At 33.1% G+C, this 18,714-nt stretch overlaps 1 protein-coding gene across 12 annotated transcripts in view; it reads right to left on the minus strand.

Annotated features, from left to right (window-relative positions):
* Positions 1-18,714, minus strand: part of LOC145994848 (uncharacterized) — a 448,153-nt gene that overhangs the window by 40,812 nt on the left and 388,627 nt on the right. For 9 of the 12 annotated variants that reach the window (XM_083131227.1, XM_083131229.1, XM_083131233.1 and 6 more), the window contains 7 exons: positions 16,445-16,517; positions 15,333-15,371; positions 13,772-13,931; positions 11,599-11,704; positions 9,572-9,604; positions 8,578-8,637; positions 775-821 (listed from right to left, as the gene is read on the minus strand). In XM_083131227.1, coding sequence (XP_082987353.1) covers positions 775-821; positions 8,578-8,637; positions 9,572-9,604; positions 11,599-11,704; positions 13,772-13,931; positions 15,333-15,371; positions 16,445-16,517 — 518 coding nt within the window. The remainder of the gene's footprint in view (positions 1-774; positions 822-8,577; positions 8,638-9,571; positions 9,605-11,598; positions 11,705-13,771; positions 13,932-15,332; positions 15,372-16,444; positions 16,518-18,714) is intronic. The other 3 variants (XM_083131228.1, XM_083131230.1, XM_083131235.1) reach the window with 3 other exon arrangements.

Consider the following 18,714-nt stretch of genomic DNA (forward strand, 5'->3'; position numbering starts at 1 on the left):
TTTAGAGTAATAAAGATGATGTATGTATTGTGCAGGTAAAGTTCCATATTTCGGTGTGCAGAAAACAAAATTTTATCTGCACGATACAAAACAGCAAAGTTTTGCAGTGCATATGCTCAGTAAAATTATTAGTAGTTTGACCAATAAATTGATTGATTTAGTTTATTTTACTTTGCTTTTCTGATACTTTTTGGCTAATATCGAAGATGAGGATGAATGATGAAATTGATGAAGGTACACACACACACAAAAAAAAAGGTCGGAATTCTAACCTGGGACCTCTGGCATCATAGCGCACTGTGCAAATCACTCTGCCATGGAGGCAGCCGACCAATAAATTGGTACATTGATATGCATATATAAACTGGTACCAATAAAGTGGTGATTAATCTGTGCCATCTATAAATAAGTCAGTAAGAAATAGTTTTGAAAAGCAGGAACCTGTGGTTCTGCCACCATGATCCATTTTTTTTATTTTCTTTTAATATTTTCTTTATCATTTATTTAATATAATGTGATTCCTGGCTCTTGCTGTAGAAGGAATCAGAAATGATTCTAAAACATTAGAAAGAAATGGGATTCAAGCTCTTGCATGCATACCAGTTTCACATATTTAGACATATTTATTTGATCTATTTAAACATCAATGGTTATGCAAGCATATAAGAAAGTGTTACAGTGTTTAAAAACTTGAAAAATTTCCTCAGAAATATAACTTACAACACACTTTAAAAACAATGTGCAACATAAAAATATAAGAAATATTCTACTTACTATTGCATAAAAGGTTTAGATTGTGGTGGATTTGGTCGCTCACTTGGCTGAAACAGAAAAAAATAAGACTTCATGAGCATACATCACAACCTAGAAACATATGTACTTACATAAAATTTTCCCTGTCCGTGTAGCAACTTATTTATCTCTACACGCAAATTAGCTACTGTTCATGCAACAGGCCTGACCTCAGTATGTAACAGATTATTTTCATAATAATAATATGGTAATAATTAAGAACATTTACTTTGTAATTTGATAGGGCATGCCACATAGGAAGGCTACATTTATACTACACCGAACTAAACTATACAAAAATGTATCAAGACCATTAAAACTGTAAGGTCATTAAAATATATATAAACAATTTGAGTCATAAGGTTCATTAGGTTTAATTGACATGATGGCCTGTTCACAAACTAACATAAATTCGATAATACATAAACCCTTTTGGCTTAATAAAAGGAATTAATTAAAGCCTTCTGAAAGTGGAATTTCGTAAGTGTTGTGTTGCTTCAACCTGTCTTAGAATATGCTGCATTACTGCCTTTGTATTATACTATACATACATGGCATAAGGAATGAAAGGAAAGAAACCCTGAAATAGAATAAATATGACAAAAGACTGTCAGAATGCATACGGGACTTACTTTGAAAATATGATGAATGCAAATAAAGCAGATGAATGTGTCAGGAGACACTTGAGATGTTATATCAATTCATTAGAATATTGTTTATCAAAGCAGTAAATTTTATAACAATATCAGCAAAAAATTAATTCTGCTAAGAAATATCGATATACAAGTTACCAGAACAAATAACCAGAATTGGGTCAGTTACTATAAAAAAGTAACATGTTAAAATTACTTTATTTATTTATTTATTTATTTATTTATTTACTTCTTCTTTTGGATGGCGAAGTTAAGGCACTTTGCTTCCAAAAATAATGCATTACTGTTACTTTCTCACAAGTAAGAGCGAGCATTTAGCTGTTGTTTTCACTGTAGCAAATGTTTTCCCAGTAGAAATTTTCTATGCAAAAGTTTAAAACAATACAGCAAATAAATTCTCTAGTATTGAATTCATGGAAGTTTAAAGCAAAGAAAAATAGCAAAATACCATTGAATAATTCCTGTATTTTCAGTAATGAAGTACTAATGCAAGTACCAAAAAGTAACACAATTAACATGTTACTTCCTATCTGCCAAGCATTGAACTGATTCAATATAAATTTGTGAATGTTGCATAAAGATGCTGAATAGTTCATTTACCTCCTCAAACATATTTTGCCTCAGAAAAATACAGCATATTTTGCCACTGACTTTACAAAACCAAGAATAGGAATTATACCTTAATAAAAACAAAAAAACTTCAAAATTATTGGCAATTGAAAATGTAATCAGTAATGCCCTTTAAAAATAATAAACTTACTTAAGTAAACAGCAAAAAAATTGCTGAACATGTAGTATTTACTTACACATGAATTCATGGATTACACATATACAAATAATGTCCTAAGCATAAGATTCCCCATGCAATGAAGCATACAGTTGTAACAAGCACAACAATGTACACTGTTATAAAACATGCGGAGAAAATTGGAAAGTTGTTTCAGCGATCTACAAATTGAAGTGTGACAGATTCAGAATCATGCACTTGCCTAAGAAATACACTACGAGAGAATTATGTTCTCTGAATCATTCTACGGTTACATTCAGGAAACGGTTGAAAGAAAACGCCATGTACCTTAACTTCAGCTTCCTGCTCTTCCTAACAAGAAAGCATGGGATATACACAACAAGTCAAGCTAAAGTAAGTATTAAACATATAGAAGAGAGATATTCTTAGAAATTTTCCAATAATACATATATTTAAATAATTGATTGTGGGGTTGCTTTTTTTTTTAAAAAAAAGCCTAAGACTTGTTCACTTTAGGAAATATTTACATAGAATCATCTATATTGAATATAAAGGCAAGATATGACACACAGAGTTTTTGGTACTCTGGAGCCAAACATTTTGTGGTCATAATAAAAAAATATTTAAACACAAGCACACACTTCCAGAAACACACAGGAATGAAACATATAAATATGAACTATACGTATTATCCATCATACATGGACTGGAACTTTTCTCAATTTTGTTTGCTTCATGGAATTCTGCATCTATGCAGATTATAGTTCAGCAATACAATTTTATCTATGCTCTTAAAACAGGTGTTAGGTATGTATTCAGAAGATATGTTTCTGACCCAAGGTCATCCATGTGATTTTTCTATGCGAAAGTTGATCATATTCTCTCTTGGCATTAAGGTGCAGTTGGACCATCAAAGTCATTTTCAAAATTTCACAGCTTTGATATTCCAAATCCTTTCTGTGCTTAGAATTCATTTATGTGAATCTTTGTGTGGTTTGCTTTTGTTGTTGTCTACATATTAACAATAGGTTGTGACCATGTAAGCCTATTAAACTACTGTGAAAGCACACCACACAAAGATTCACACAAATGCTCTAGAACAATGTCTAAGCAGATGTCCAAAAAGGCCTTAAGTATGTCATCACCCATGGTGAACATCATTAAAAAAAGGAAATTCAAATTCTTCGAAAGGTTTGTTTCACTATTTAGTGTGCAATCAGTAGGGGCATGCATATTTCGTTTTTGACGAAAAAACGAAATGTCAAAAAACACATTGTAGTGTTAATTTTTCATGTTTTTGAAAGGTGAGAGATGCATTTTGTGACCATGTTTTGTCACGAAATAATGCGAAATGAACTGCAAAAAGCGAAATTAACTCTTAAACACGAAATTTAGGGTTTATTCACCGACGCGACACCTTCTGAGTTCTGAATTATCCTGAGAGTTATGCAATTCCCGGAAAATTGATTAATTCTGCTGTTAATATTGGAGAAGCAAAAATGGACTCCTTTACACAGAAATAAACTTAATACTCTGATAACTACAAAAATGTGCTATTAGAAATGAAATGTTATTTCAGTGGAATAAGTGTAGCTTTTAAATCAAATTTAGGATTATATTCACAATTTTAAAACCAAAATGTCTTTTTATATACCACTTTTCATCCAATTTTTCACTGCTATAACACCGATATTTTATTTTATTTACCGCTTTTGAACCTGAAATTGACTCCCGTTTTTGTACCGAAATTTTGCTTTTTTATTTACCAAAAATATGTGCCTCTAGCAATCAGTATGTTGTTAAGAGTTCTAGTATTGTAAGAAGGCAGGTGGCACCTGGTGTGATCCTTTAACAAAGTTGTGCCAGAGTCTCCCAAATTTCAGAAGGATGTTTGTGTCTAGCTGTTCTTTCAAGCATTTCCGTAAAATGAAGCACACACACCCACCACTGGACTGCTATCTGTATCCACCCAAAACCTCTTGCAAAAGTCTGGCAGTTGAAAATATTCAGCTCTTTGGTAAGTGACTTAAAATAAGTTACAATTTTCCCAGAGAATAATCCCCACTTTCCAATTTTCCTGCATCGATCTCACCATGGTTGTAAGATTAAATATCACAGGCCATTTCTTACAGTGTTACATTACAAAGCTACTTGTCACTTTGAGTGAATGCTCCGAATGCTGGTGATAGAATGACCATTCCAAATTTTTCATAAGATAATGAATATTTTCACCAATTATATCATAATAAGAATTAAGGAAATGTGCTTACTGTAACACTTTGGATCATGTAGATGTTATTATTATCAAGTAATTCATGAGAACTTGCATCTAATCAGTATGTATGATGTAATGTGGTATTAAATAATATGTGTGTGTGTGTGTGTGTTTGTGTGTGTGTGTAAAAAATGAAAAGTCAGTTGAATGTTGGCGAATTTGGTTCTTATGAGATGATTTTATTGCTATATGTCTTTCCTACAATGACCAATATGCTCCTTATGCACTTTAAACTTTCCAGTGCTAGTGATAGAGAGAAGAATTATAATTTTGTTTTTATACTTAATTATTATTCACAAACATAAACAAAACATTATAAACAAATCACAAATTATAATGCTTCACAAACTTCTTGTTCATATCTTAAGACATATATGCACATGAAGTAAAACAATATTTAGTGTCACACAATGACTTTAATTAGATCTTGTCTGTACCAATCTAAATGTTCAGTGTTTGTGTGTGTGTATACATTGATGGACTAATGAAAATTGTAGTAATATACTTGTAATAGTACTTTTTCTCTTGAAATATAAATGAAAAACAGAAGAAATACACCGTAACACCTGTCACACAAAAATTAGCAGGGGAATGTTGGGGCGGGAGAAAATATTTTGTAGGTTGACAATTTACTTTTGTAATACCCTTAAATGTTTATAAAATCTGCAAAAGTTTTTTCGTCTGTTGTGAGGTAATAATGGGAAATAGACAAGGTTTCTATCTACCTCCTTCTGGTAGATGAAAAATAATAATAATATTGTTATTTTAAATGGTTTTTATTTTTCTGTGATGTTTCATCCTGGTTTCCCAGAACTTTCTCACGCCTACACCAAAATAAACACAAACCCTACACACAACCTTATATGGCTAGTCACTCTACACTAAACAACTAGAGTGACTAGCCATTAATGAAACATGACATGAAAAATAAAAACCACTTGAAATAATAGTATTATATGATTTTGCATCTATAAAAAGTATGTGGTACAGTCAATAAATAACCGAATTAATGCAGTGAAAGAGTGAAATAAAGTGACAGAGCGATGAAACTTATGGAATATGTAGGCCAGGCTGGGGTACGCAACATGTCTGCAAGACGAGTTCCAGACCGTGTCGCTAGGTGGCAGCACTTGCAGGGAAGGGAGGTTGTGTATGTGCAATTTGCCTCCAAGGCGTCAGTCAGTCAGTCATTCAGTGAGGTGAGTCATGGAGTCATGGTGTTCAGGGTGTCAGGTGCCACAAAGTAGACTCAGCGATCCGTGATACAATGACAATGGACGAGATCTTGCTCAGCCGGTATAAGCGAAAGAGTAAACGCGATAGCAAGGAGTGGAAACACCCCTCAATCCCACGAACCAAGAAAAGCAGACAAGTAGACTTTGTTCGCAAGGAGATGTTTGTGTTTTTCTTTGATCATCGTGGTCCACTTCTCAGTTGCTTCTTCCGGCAGGGTGAGAAAATGAACGCTGCTCTGTACTCTGACATTTTGCGAAACGAGGCAAGACCTGCAATCAGGTGCAAGCAGCGCGACTTGTTGTCACGAGGTGTCATCCTACTAGACAATGCACGTCCTTATGTTGCTGGACACACTATGGACAACATGATCACACAAATGGGTTAGGAATGCTTAGATCATCCCCCTACAGCCCTGACTTATCCCCGTGTGCCTTTCATGTGTTTAGCCCACTGAAAGGCACCCTACATGGAATCCCCTTTGCCTTGGACGCACAACTTCAAGAGGCGGTCTTCCATTGGTGCTCACAGCAGCCACAGGAATTCTGGGACAGGGGCATCAAACATCTGGTGAAGCGGTGGGATGCCTGCCTCAACAAAGCAGGGGAGTATGCCAACCAGTATTAACCCTTAGTACGCCGCACGGTCTGACGAAAGTAAGCCCAGTGTCGCCGAGGCTTTGAGCGGGAAATTTGAATTTGTATACATAATGGAGAAAAATCGTAATAACTCTGGCACTATGGGACCAATCTACTTCGGAAAACTTTTGTTTTGCAGGCAATACATCGGTGCATGCAACCATGTAAAATTTGGATGCCCCAACCACGGGGGGGTTACGGGCGGGGGCTGCATCCCCCAATTTCAATGAAAAAAAAATAAAAATGTGGAGTTTGCCCCCTCTTCTCCAGCTACTTTGGGGAGAAAACCGGAACTTTTGCTTTTTTTTTTTCAAAGAATGGACCTTCCGCAACAGAATGAAACTTGATTCATGTTCGTGGGTGCAATACAATTTGAATAATAAGGCAAAACGTAAAACTCTAGCGAATTTTAGCCAATTTGCATATTATTCATAAAATTGTTATAACTGACACCATGGGACCAATCTACTTCGGATAACTTTTGTTTTGCAGGCAGAACATCAGTGCATGCAACCATGTAAAATTTGGAAGCCCCAACCGCGGGAGGCTTACGGGCGGGGGCTGCATCCCCCCAATTTCAATGAAAAAATCATAAAAATATGGAGTTTGCCCCCTCTTCTCCAGCTATTTTGGGGAGAAAACCGGAACTTTTGCTTTTTTTTTTAAAGAATGGACCTTCCGCAACAGAATGAAACTTGATTCATGTTCGTGGGTGCAATACAATTTGACTAATAAGGCAAAACGTAAAACTCTAGCGAATTTTAGCCAATTTGCACATTATTCATAAAATTGTTATAACTGACACTATGGGACCAATCTACTTCGGATAACTTTTGTTTTGCAGGCAGAACATCAGTGCATGCAACCATGTAAAATTTGGAAGCCCCAACCATGGGGGGGCTTACGGGCGGGGCTGCATCCCTCCAATTTCAATAAAAAATCATAAAAATTTGGAGTTTGCCCCCTCTTCTCCAGCTACTTTGGGGAGAAAACCCGAACTTTTGCTTTTTTCATTCGCACTTGCATCTTGTGTAGCTACTGTGAATCTATTTCTCCCTTTTGACTCGGCTCTTTGTGGAAATATGTCCGGAAGGAAAGGTTTGTGCGTTAGGGAAATCGATGAGCTGTTACATGATACGAAGTGTTTATGGTGAGGCCATTGTTAGTCCTAACAGAGGAGGGAGGGAGCCTTTGCAATCCTTTCTTTTGTCTATACTTCTGGATAGACGCATGCTTTAGACTCATGCTTTTGGCCTCTGGCTATTGTCAAGCTTCATTGCATTTCTAACATAGAGGCGACAGAAAGCTGACACTGCCAAACCTCATCCAATCCCCTCTCTCCTTGCCCTACCCCCCACCCCTGCCACTACTTCAGCTCGATCACCAGGTCTAAACACAAAGAAGAATGTGTGCCTTATCAGTACTAAATCACAGCGTTGGAAGCTTGGAGGAAAACAGAATCGAAAATACCAAGCATTTATTGTGTCTGTCAACTGAAGAGCGAACACGTGTTTAGGTGAGCACAAACACTGACATATTCCGAGAAAGGAGGGGGTGGGGGGATTTGGAATTTTCGAAACACAATTGCAAAACATGTTCCCGAACGAACTGTCAGTGTTTCAACCTCAATATACAAATATAAGTGTGGCAAACCCTCGATAATTGTACCTAAAGCTGTTTGTAACATATGTGTTACAGCGGCTACAAGGGACATACTTTTTTTGTAACATATGTGTTACGGCGGCGAACTAAGGGTTAAAAGGTATGTCCGTACAACATTCATTCCGGTTATTTATTGACCGTACCAAATAGTTATGCAAACCTTTTAAGAAGAACATGAACTCCTTCGGGTATTATCACTCGAATAAATTCCTAACACACAATAGTACATTGCTACATTTGCTATTATTATTATTTCTACTATGTTTGTCACTATTGAAATCTGTTGGGAGGCCATTCATTCTTTAAAGAACAGTTTATAAATTCCTTGTTCAAGTTGGAGATTTTTTTTTTGTATCTTTGTTGATGTAACCTCGGTTTAGTGTTTGAATGTTCAATACCTACATGATAAAGAACTAAAACAGAAGACGGAAAATAGAAGACAACATGCTTTCATGCTAGACACCATTATGGACAGAGAATATGTAGACATTTTTTTGTGTGGAAAAAGGCAAGAACTACAGCTTAGCAGAGAAATAGAGAGATAGTGAGAGATGCTGTAATAACCAAAGACCTTACTCTCTCTGGGATCCAATCCAGTGAGAGACGATAAGGACGATTGGAGTGGGTATCCAACCACTTACAAAGAGGAATAAAGAAATAAATGTCAGTAATGAACATATTAGTAACTTGTCTTCACTAATGAGACTAATGTTATGAAGATTAAGAACCTAAAACAAATCATACATCGCCCCGTATAATTCCAGCTATGTTAATACTATAAACAAGCTTTGCATAATAGTTAGTGAACACAACATGGAATCACATAACAGAACAAACATATAAGCCAGTTATTATTGATGTGAAATTCAATTAATTTACTTCACCACAATGAGATTTGAGATTATAAAATCTAAATATGCTAGAATAGTGTGTAGCTGAATAAGACAATACAAATAACAAATATTTTATTGAATTTCTTGAGTTTGATGATCACACAACTTACTAGTCAACTTATTTTGAAAATTGATATAATGAAATTAACTAAAACTGGAAAAAACATGGTCAAATATAAATATGAAAAGGAAAAAAAATAGTCACTACCATACACTATTATGTTATGTCAGACAAATCAAATCTGTATGAAAAATATATTAAAGACAAAACTCTTTTATTCATAAATTTATATTAATATGGTTATTTATATTTTTCTTTAAATCTCAACATTTTAATTTTTTTTTCAAGAGAATGAAACTTACAAAGCTAAATAAAACAAATAGTTTTTAGAGAAGAATATAGTGAACAAAACTCTGTTGAAATTAATATCAAGGGTACGAAAAAGTAAAATATAGGCTCATGCACATCAAACTTCGCAAGTTATTCATGCAAATCAAATCAAATTTTAAAATTTCATGTATTTTATCAATTTTTCAAGATAGTGTATTATTTGTTAGTTATCATTCAATGCATGTGAAATTGTTAGTGCTGTAAAGGAAGATGGAGAAAATGAAAACAAAAATGGTGCTTAGTGAGTGAAACTATAGACTACTTTGAGAACTTAGGATAACCATACCCCATCAAATATATCCAGCACCTCGTCCCACCACTAGAACAAAGAGACAGTTGTGAGTATTATGACACATTCCTGAAGAATTCCACTGAATAACACACAAAATGAGCAAATAACTGAACAGCTTGAGTTCACACACACATATATGGTGCAATGATATACGTACATGTAAAATTCCAAATGAAACAAATAGTGTTTTGCAGGGTATTTTATCAGTGCTGCAACATTAAATAAAAGCTACAGAGAATACATTAGCTGCATTCCTGCAAATTAGTTACATATATCTTGTGTTTTAAATCAGAATAACCAAAAAAAATGTTCAGTTTTTAAAGCGTAAGGTCAATTTGTAATAAAAAAAAGCACAAAAACAGCTTGAACATCAATTGTGCAAATAGTACTATATAGAATACACACACAAATGGCAAAAATTCAATTTACAAACAAAACGGTATTGTGAATGTGCAATCTCACAACAAATCATTACAACATGGTGCATCAATTATGTTGAATGGGTTAGCAAGAAACACGTTTGTATGAGCAGTATGAAAGTTTGTGCATGTCTGCATCATTCATCTACGGCACATGCTGATAAAATAGCTAAATGAAACAAAAAGAGGTTACAAAAAAACATGAAGGGGTTGTTTGCTCTTTAATGTGTGATGTAATGATGTAAAATAAGGTTCAATTGTACATTCGTCACAAAAAAATTGGAATATTGTTATATTAGGCAATAGGTTACAGGCACGGAGGCATATGTCGGTGAAAACAAGAACATCCAGCAGATTCAGATACAGTGTGTTGTTGAATTCCAAGGCTGCGCCTATCACCTAATGCCTAATATAACAATATTCCAAACTTTTTGTGAGGAGTGTATATATGAATAAGAGTTCTCCAACTGGTATATGAATGATTACTTATTACTACCACTTGCAGTTTTTGTTGCATGATTAGTTATATCATTATGTCATAATTACATTATTTTGCCACCTTGGCTGACCATGTTAAATGCCACCAAACAATGCCGGTTCGAGTCCTCGTGTTGGCATCAATGTTATTTTGAGCATCTCTGCATCAAATTTATCAGTCATTTTCGTCATCACAATTAGTGGAAAATAGCAAAAAAGTGACATAACAAAATATACAAGTTACATTCCTTTAACAAATACCAGTTAACAAGTGGGTGGAATTAAAGTATAAAATACAGATTGGCACCCAAGTAATTCTCTTACTTTACCCGTGAAATTCTCAAGCTCTTGGGATATAAACACATTAGGTATTAAATATATAATACTAAAGTATTATATTTTTCAAGTAATTGTCAAACTCATTACAGTAGAACCCAGATTTTACGTTCCTCAATTTTACATTTTCCCGCATTATACATTCAACCTTGGATGGTCCCAACATAGGAAAACGTTAAGAAATTTATCTCGATTTTATATTTTTCCCTCATTTTCAGCTTGGTCCCATGAAAAACTAAAATCGAGGTTCCTTGTATCATTTATTGCTGGTGATGTATCTTCATAAATTTGAATTCTCATAGTGAAGGTACACTTAAAAGGGAAAAGCCAACTAACGAAGTTGAACTTTTAGTGAGAGCAAAATGAACTTAAATGACAAGAAATAATTAGACCGTTAAATTTTAAAGTTTATCTGGAGTGTATATTTCCAATGTTTTGAATTTTCGACTTATTTAGGTAAAAACAATAGTTTCTTCAAATTGCATTCTGGCATATGGTATTAATATGAGTGCATTTGAATACATTAAAATGCTTAAATGCTGCATCAGAAGTAATGATTTGTTTTATGTTCACCTTTCGTGCACATATGCTAACTGGAACTGAATCTACATTCTAAAGTGAGATTGGAAGTATTATTCATCCCCAGAAGGTAATGAACCCAGAATCCTTTCATTACAAGGTGTCAACCACTGTAGTATCAGGGAGAATCAACACCAGAATTAGCATCAGAACTTATTCATTTCTAAATGAACTAGAAATAGTAAAATATCAATTATATCATGCACTAACCATTTTAGCTTCTTTTTCCGCTATGGATGAATGACCCGGTTCATAGTCTTCTATTTTCCCTGGTTGGTTTTTGTACACGTCATATTTGGCAGAGGCAGGTACGTACCTACAAAACCATTTTAATTACATTAATATAATTTACAATAACAAGAGTCCTGTATTTAAATCTAAAACAAATGTTGTAAAAAGTATGGACAGTAAATAAGTAATTATGTAGAAGAACCAAATTTTGAAGTAAAAGGTTATAAATATCATAATGAATACATTACAACAGAAATAATAGTGTTTAAATTTTAATGCTTAGAACCTTCTGGAATTTGAATGATAAATAACAAAATAAGACTAGAATTAATACAATATAAAAATCACCATATAATGTAGTTAATTCTATTAATACGTATGAATAGCTGAAAAATAAACTAATAAACAATTATAATGCATTTACTTTACACTAAAAATTTAACATCAGAATTAAAATCAGACATAAGCATGACCCTTAATGTAAACAGCTTTAAAAAAAAATCTGTGCTATTTTTTTAATTTGAGAGTGTGCAGTCAGGCACGTATATAGAAATACATTTCGGGGCATCCAACAAAGTGTCTCAATAATAATAATAATAATAATAATAATATAATTAGAATAATTATATTAAATTAAATTAATATTTATTAAATATGTAAATTAATTAATATTGTATTGTTATTATTACATGATTAGGTAAAAAGGTGGTAAAAGAATAGATATATAACAGCATGTATGAACCTTGCATGCAGAACATCATGTATTCATTATGTACCTTGCATGTAGTTAAGATTGCCAAAATTTATATAAAAACAACTGCCCTGGCAAGATAATTAATGTCAAATAGACAAATAATTGAATATTTATTGAATAGCAATGAAGGAGTTAGATCCAATTGTAATAGGCAAAAATAATTGTATGGTGATCACTTTTAATTGCCTATTAAGATTGACGAAAAGTAAAGTTGCTGATTAATATTTCATGCTTATTATCACAAGTAATAGTCTGCATAAATCTTTGCAACTGTCCTGCAAAGCCATATGAGCCAAAATCCTTGCCTTCCAATAAATTCAGAAGAAATTCATAACCATCGATTATATAACAAATGCAAAACAATTATATTTTGATTATTTAATTTTAGTACTTGATAAGTCTTTCGAGAGGGTGAGGGGGAGCAGGACCCCCCCTTAAATATGTTGTGTGTCAGGCATATAGTTTGACTACCAAATGTATTAGTTAGTTATTGCTCTCTGAAGGCTTTCTCTATCAGAAATACATTAGGATTTTTAAAAGAAAGGTGTCAAACATTCACAATCAAAACAGGAAGGTTACTCTATTTTTATACCGGATGTTTCATAAAATAATTCAGGGAATACAAAAATTTATTGCAAGTAAACTACTGAACTGATGTTAATGAAACCAGTCCAGAACGATCGAGGAATGCAAATAGTTTGCGCGTGTATGTTTTGTTAAGCCGAGAGCTCATATCCCTGCCGCTAGGCGACACTCGGAACACCCACATCACACACAGTGTTTTGTGCAATGTTTTGGTTGCCAAGATCACCGGACCCTACACCGTGTGACCTTTTTTTTTTGTGGGGTTTCATCAAAGAGAGGGTATTCGTCTCACCGATGCTGCATGAAATCGCACCCCTAAGGAAGCATATCATCGAAGCAATAGACACTATTGACAGGCCATTTTGATTCGAGTGACTATCACATTGCCGCCGTGGTGCACACATTGAACATTTGTAGGTGTACAAAAAAAAAACGTTTAGAGTTCCCCTTTCGTTCCAGACTGGTTTCATTAACGTAAGTTCAATAATACTTTACTTGCAATAAATTTTTGTAACCCCTAAATTATTTATGAAACACCCGGTATTATTATTTTTCCTTCCTTTTTTTCCCCCCATCTAGGTTAATTGCGAGGACAAAGCTGAACTACAAACTGATGGAACAATTGATTCGACAAGTACACAATAATGCCTTAGCCAGTATTTGAAACCCAAAATCCCTGGTATTATAGCAAAATATGCTAACAAATCTGTCATAGAAGCTGGCAGCATGCTCACCCACAATACAATTTAATGCATGTCGGGTACAAGTAAAAATACAGAATAAAAATTATAACAAGGTTTAAGACATACTTACTTAGACCTTGGCAGTGTACTAGTGGTGAAATCATAGTCCTTATTCTTGATACGCCGTCGGTCCAAAGTTGCATATTTGGCAGAGTAACCAATGTCGGAGTCATACCCCATGTGTTCTGGTTCAGACACGTAACCACCAGCTGATGAATAAGGATACTGACCTACAACACAACAAAAATAAGCGTTAAAAACAGTAGAAAACTTTACAAAATATTTTCTTACAAGAAAGATCAATTAGTGAGCAGAAAAAGTAAGATATGTAGGAAAGAAATTAGGAGATAGAATGTTTAACCAACACTTGCAGAGTAAAGGAAATTTTAAATAATCAACCTAACAAAATAAAAAAAATCAGATTTAGCAAACCGAAAGTATTATTACTTTATCAAACAGCAAAACATGTCAAATGTTAAGTATAGTGCAGAAATTACATAATTATTATTACATATAAGTAAAACTAACATATTATTGAAAGAATGCTAATTAAATGATTAAATATTGTTATTTTATGTGCCATTAGTGTATACAACAAAAGTCTTGTACAAAACTCTTATATTTCTAACTTGAAAATTTCATTCATGATATGATGATACTATGCCACATTACTGAAGTACGCTGAATCTCAATTTTAAAATTAATTTCTTCATTATGAACTCCAGATCACACCCTTTTAATATCCTTAAATGATTTTCTCACTCAAAGAAAATAAAATGCTATATTTGTAGCATGATCAATAATGTTAAAACTAGATTCAATGTAGCATTAATTAATTAAATTTATTATTTTTCATTGTTTTTTTAATATGAAAGTTTTCCTGAAAGTAGTTCAATGGATACAAACTGTTATCACAAATATCTCTCGAAGCATAGCCTATTGTTTTTTTTTTTAAATATACCTGTGTATTTTTCAATCTGAAAGTATTATAATATATATGTAATTTAGAATTTAGAAACCTTTCTCCCATGATCACTTCTCAGACAACTATATTTCGAGTGTGATTTGCATGAACAAAAAATGTTCATCATCAAATATATATGCTGAAGAAATATCATTCAACAGGAAGTTGAAAGTTCAGAATTTAGTACCTTGAAATTATACAAATTTCTTCACAGAGTTTTAAAATTATCAAAGTTCAAAAAGAAAATATGTCCCTGGTTACAATACAATTTCTAATACAAGTCGTGGGTTGAGTATTTTATAAATTCAATTCTAATTTCATTTTTTGGTAAATGTGCAATACTGAAGAATCTTGGCAAGAGTATCTGTGCAGTCCTAACTGGGAAGCTCTCAATAGTTCTACTAAACCTTGTGAAAAGTTGCTAAAGAAGCACTTTTAATACCTAAATAACAAAAACACAATAGGGCAGAGCGTGAAAGCAAAGCATTTTCAATTCTTCCCAACTCTTCACTCCCACATAAACTGTTAACCATGAAATCATGGGCTTCTTTCTGCTTTCTACAAAAGCATTAAACAAATCCTAGCAACTTGGAAGCATATCCCTTTAATAACAAACACAAAAATTAAGCAACAAACAGCAAGCTAAAAATTTTGTAAAAGAAATCACCACTTCTCCTTGTCTTGTATCGAACTGTGACATACTCATCTGAAAAGGAAATAATATATTACATGTAATGTTTTATGACTTGTAAGTAACCTCTGATAATAGTTTTCTAATGTGTTCTGCATTGATCAAAGCATAGCATTGTTTCCATTTGCACTGCTTCAAGACAACAACACACACAATACACAATCTTTTATATAAAAAGAGTGCTTACAACTCTGGAGCAACTGACATTTTGAAAGCTCATGTCTTTCTTTATCAATGCCTGTTTCTTCAGTACATTGATATTCACATTATGATGTCATACATCTAGATTGTAGGCAATGCCTAGGATACTCCATGTCAAAAATACTGGAACATTTGTTTAGCACTTCATAAAAATATGCACTCCTATGCTTTTACCACCAGTACTTTTCATTGTCATTTAATATTTTTAACATGGGATATCTCAGCTAGTTCAAGCTAATGACTATAATGTATGTATCTCTAAGACAGTACAAGGTAATAACTTAAAAAAAAAATAGGGCTTAGTAGTAAAAAAATATGAGTTTCTGAATATCATGGAAAGTCGTTAGAAGCTCTGAAACTATAAATACTGGTTTCTACACAAGCGTTCATAAATAAAAAAGCTAAGTGCATGTGTGTTATTATATACTTTAAAAAAACACATCCTCCAACATGTAATGTTACAGTAAATTGGCCCAGGTACAAAAAATTCAGTGTGATGTGTATGATTTTTAAATAAATTTTTAAGTGGAAAAGAAGAAGACCTTATGATAATATACTTAGCATATTGGCTAATATATTTATCAATATACATCCTTGACCTCGTCTGCCACTTTCAGTTATGTTGAAATAAAGCATTTGCACTTATTCCCTATAAAATTTTGCATCACTCTCCAGATTTTTTCCTACCATTCTTTATCTGATTGCAGATGCAGAATACAAAGAAAAATCACTTTTTACTATTAACTTACAGTAAAACTTTGAGTTTGGCAGTTATCTAGTTTTGCGACCTTTATGATTGACATAATTATATTAAACCTTTACAGTCATTAAGTATAGCAGTGAATTACACCAAATAGATTAAAATAAATTGAATTTAGAAGACTTACCATCCTTTCCTGACTTGTGTAGTGAGTCATACATTTTTTTGTACCACTTGGCTTGATTCTCCTCTTTTATTCCCTGTAACATAAACAAATAAAATTGTATTCTCATTTGTACATATTTGAATACTTAAATGCTAGATGATTTTGATACGAGGTAAGTGTTTAAACTTATCTTCATTTTCTCATTACAATTTATATAAAGTATTTTTTACATTTTTGTGGCAGATCATTTATAAATGATAATCCTTTACATTAAGTAGAAATTACATCAATAAAATACAGCCATGTTGATATTCTACTTACTATCTTTAAATTAAGGTATAAATTTGAAAGTTGCATTCCTACTTACCTGAGATTCTTTCTAGTAAGCAGTAAAAGAAAATTCTGAATTAACCTCATTGTTTACAGAAGTCATATATGTGTAGATATATATATTCATTTAGTATCTATGCCTATCTATAAAATCAAAGCTGGAAACACATACCTAGATATGTTATTCTGTATAAATTTATTCAATTGACTGTACAAAAATTTTGAAACTAAATTAACTTCAGGATGCCCTTTAGTAGACCAGTGCTTTAGTAGACTTCTCAAATGTGAAATGATGCACAAAAATAAATCTACTTATTGTAGAGACTTGAAGTTGGAAAGCAAGGCTCTTGTGGGAAGTGAAATACTTTCATACATGAAGAATAAACAAAATTTAAATTTTACCTGAATATATTCAATTGACACATCAGTATGACCAAATCTAATAGCATTTGTATGGTAGTGAGATGTCAAAATTTGACTTCATGTAAAAATCCTTGCCATTCCGCCCAGTATAAATCAAACAATCAAATACCCTCTATGATAAACAGTTCTAATTCGGTGATGTTTTTGTATGTATCATAATATTTGAAAAGCCTCGCTTTAAAATTCAAATCAATTTAATTAATAAAAATAAAACCCTTTTGACAACCTTCTACATATATACTCTTATTACATTCAAATTCAAGTACATCATACCTCCATACATATATAAACAAAAAAAATAAAATGAAATAGAGCTGGTTTAGAGAAATTATGAGGATTTCAGAGTCACATTGTGCTGATCCCAAAAGAGAACAGCCAATATTTAGAAGTTAAGTGTGTGTGTGGATTCTGATATTAAACACAAAAGTCAAATATTGTTTATAGGATAATCTCCTCTATTAGTAAACTTGCTGGTGTGGTAGTCATGCACAGAGATATTGAATTTTCATTTGCCTAGAAATTTCTGTAAGTTTTAGGCTGACAGAGGCCAAGAAACACTCTTCTTCACTGGTGCAAGTGGGTATAGGAGTTGTCAGCTTTAAAATAATAAAAATAAATGGTGTTTTGAAGCTCACCTAATTAATGTTGCAGCCTTGAGGTCATTTTGTGAATAACAGTTGATACCTCATGTAAATTTGAGCTGCATACAGTCAACCCTACAAGTGTTATTGGACTTTTAAGGTTTTCATTTTACTCTTGTAATAATAATAGACCAGTGGCGTATGCAAGGGGGAGGGTTACGGGGTTTACCCCCCCCCCTTGAGCTTGCGAAATATTATGAAAAATGCTGAAAAAAATTAAATGGCCAATTTTTCACAGTCAAAGATCTGGGACAATAATATTACTATTACTACTTCTAGTACTACTACTACTACTACTAATAATAATAATATAATAATAATTTGAATTATTATTTCCATGCAGCATGGAGAAAAGCACAGCATTCCAAACACACACGTATTTCAGAGTGTCTTGAAAATAACCACGAGTTTATGAGGTTAGGTTAGGGTAACTATGATTTAAAAGAGAAAAAAGTTGTTTTCTATCTCAGCTGCAACAATGTTCAACACACTGGCGTACGCAGGATTATATTTTCGGGAGGGCTGGAATAGTAAATGTGGATAGCAAATGGCTTCGATTTGGAGGGCAGGATGCATAATAAAATATTTTGTATTTCTGGAGCTTTTCAGTCTATTAAAATTGTATTCAAAGACAAAAATGGTAATAGGGATTCACTTTAAAAGAGGTTTCGCATTTACACATTTTGATTTTCTTAAAGTTCTTAACGGATTTTTATTTGAAAATTCTGATTTTATCAAAATTACGGTAGGGGCTGGAACACCATCGGCCATCCCTCTACGTACGCCAGTGTTCAACGAACATGTATTTTTTTTGTGTGTGAACAATGAGAATTAACTAAATAAAGTTATTGGTACATTGTAAGAGGCTAATGTACAGACAAAGGCTAGGCGGACAAG

Source organism: Lepisma saccharinum, chromosome 11, assembly GCF_977018435.1.
Source record: "Lepisma saccharinum chromosome 11, izLepSacc3.1, whole genome shotgun sequence".
Lineage (NCBI taxonomy): Eukaryota > Metazoa > Arthropoda > Insecta > Zygentoma > Lepismatidae > Lepisma > Lepisma saccharinum.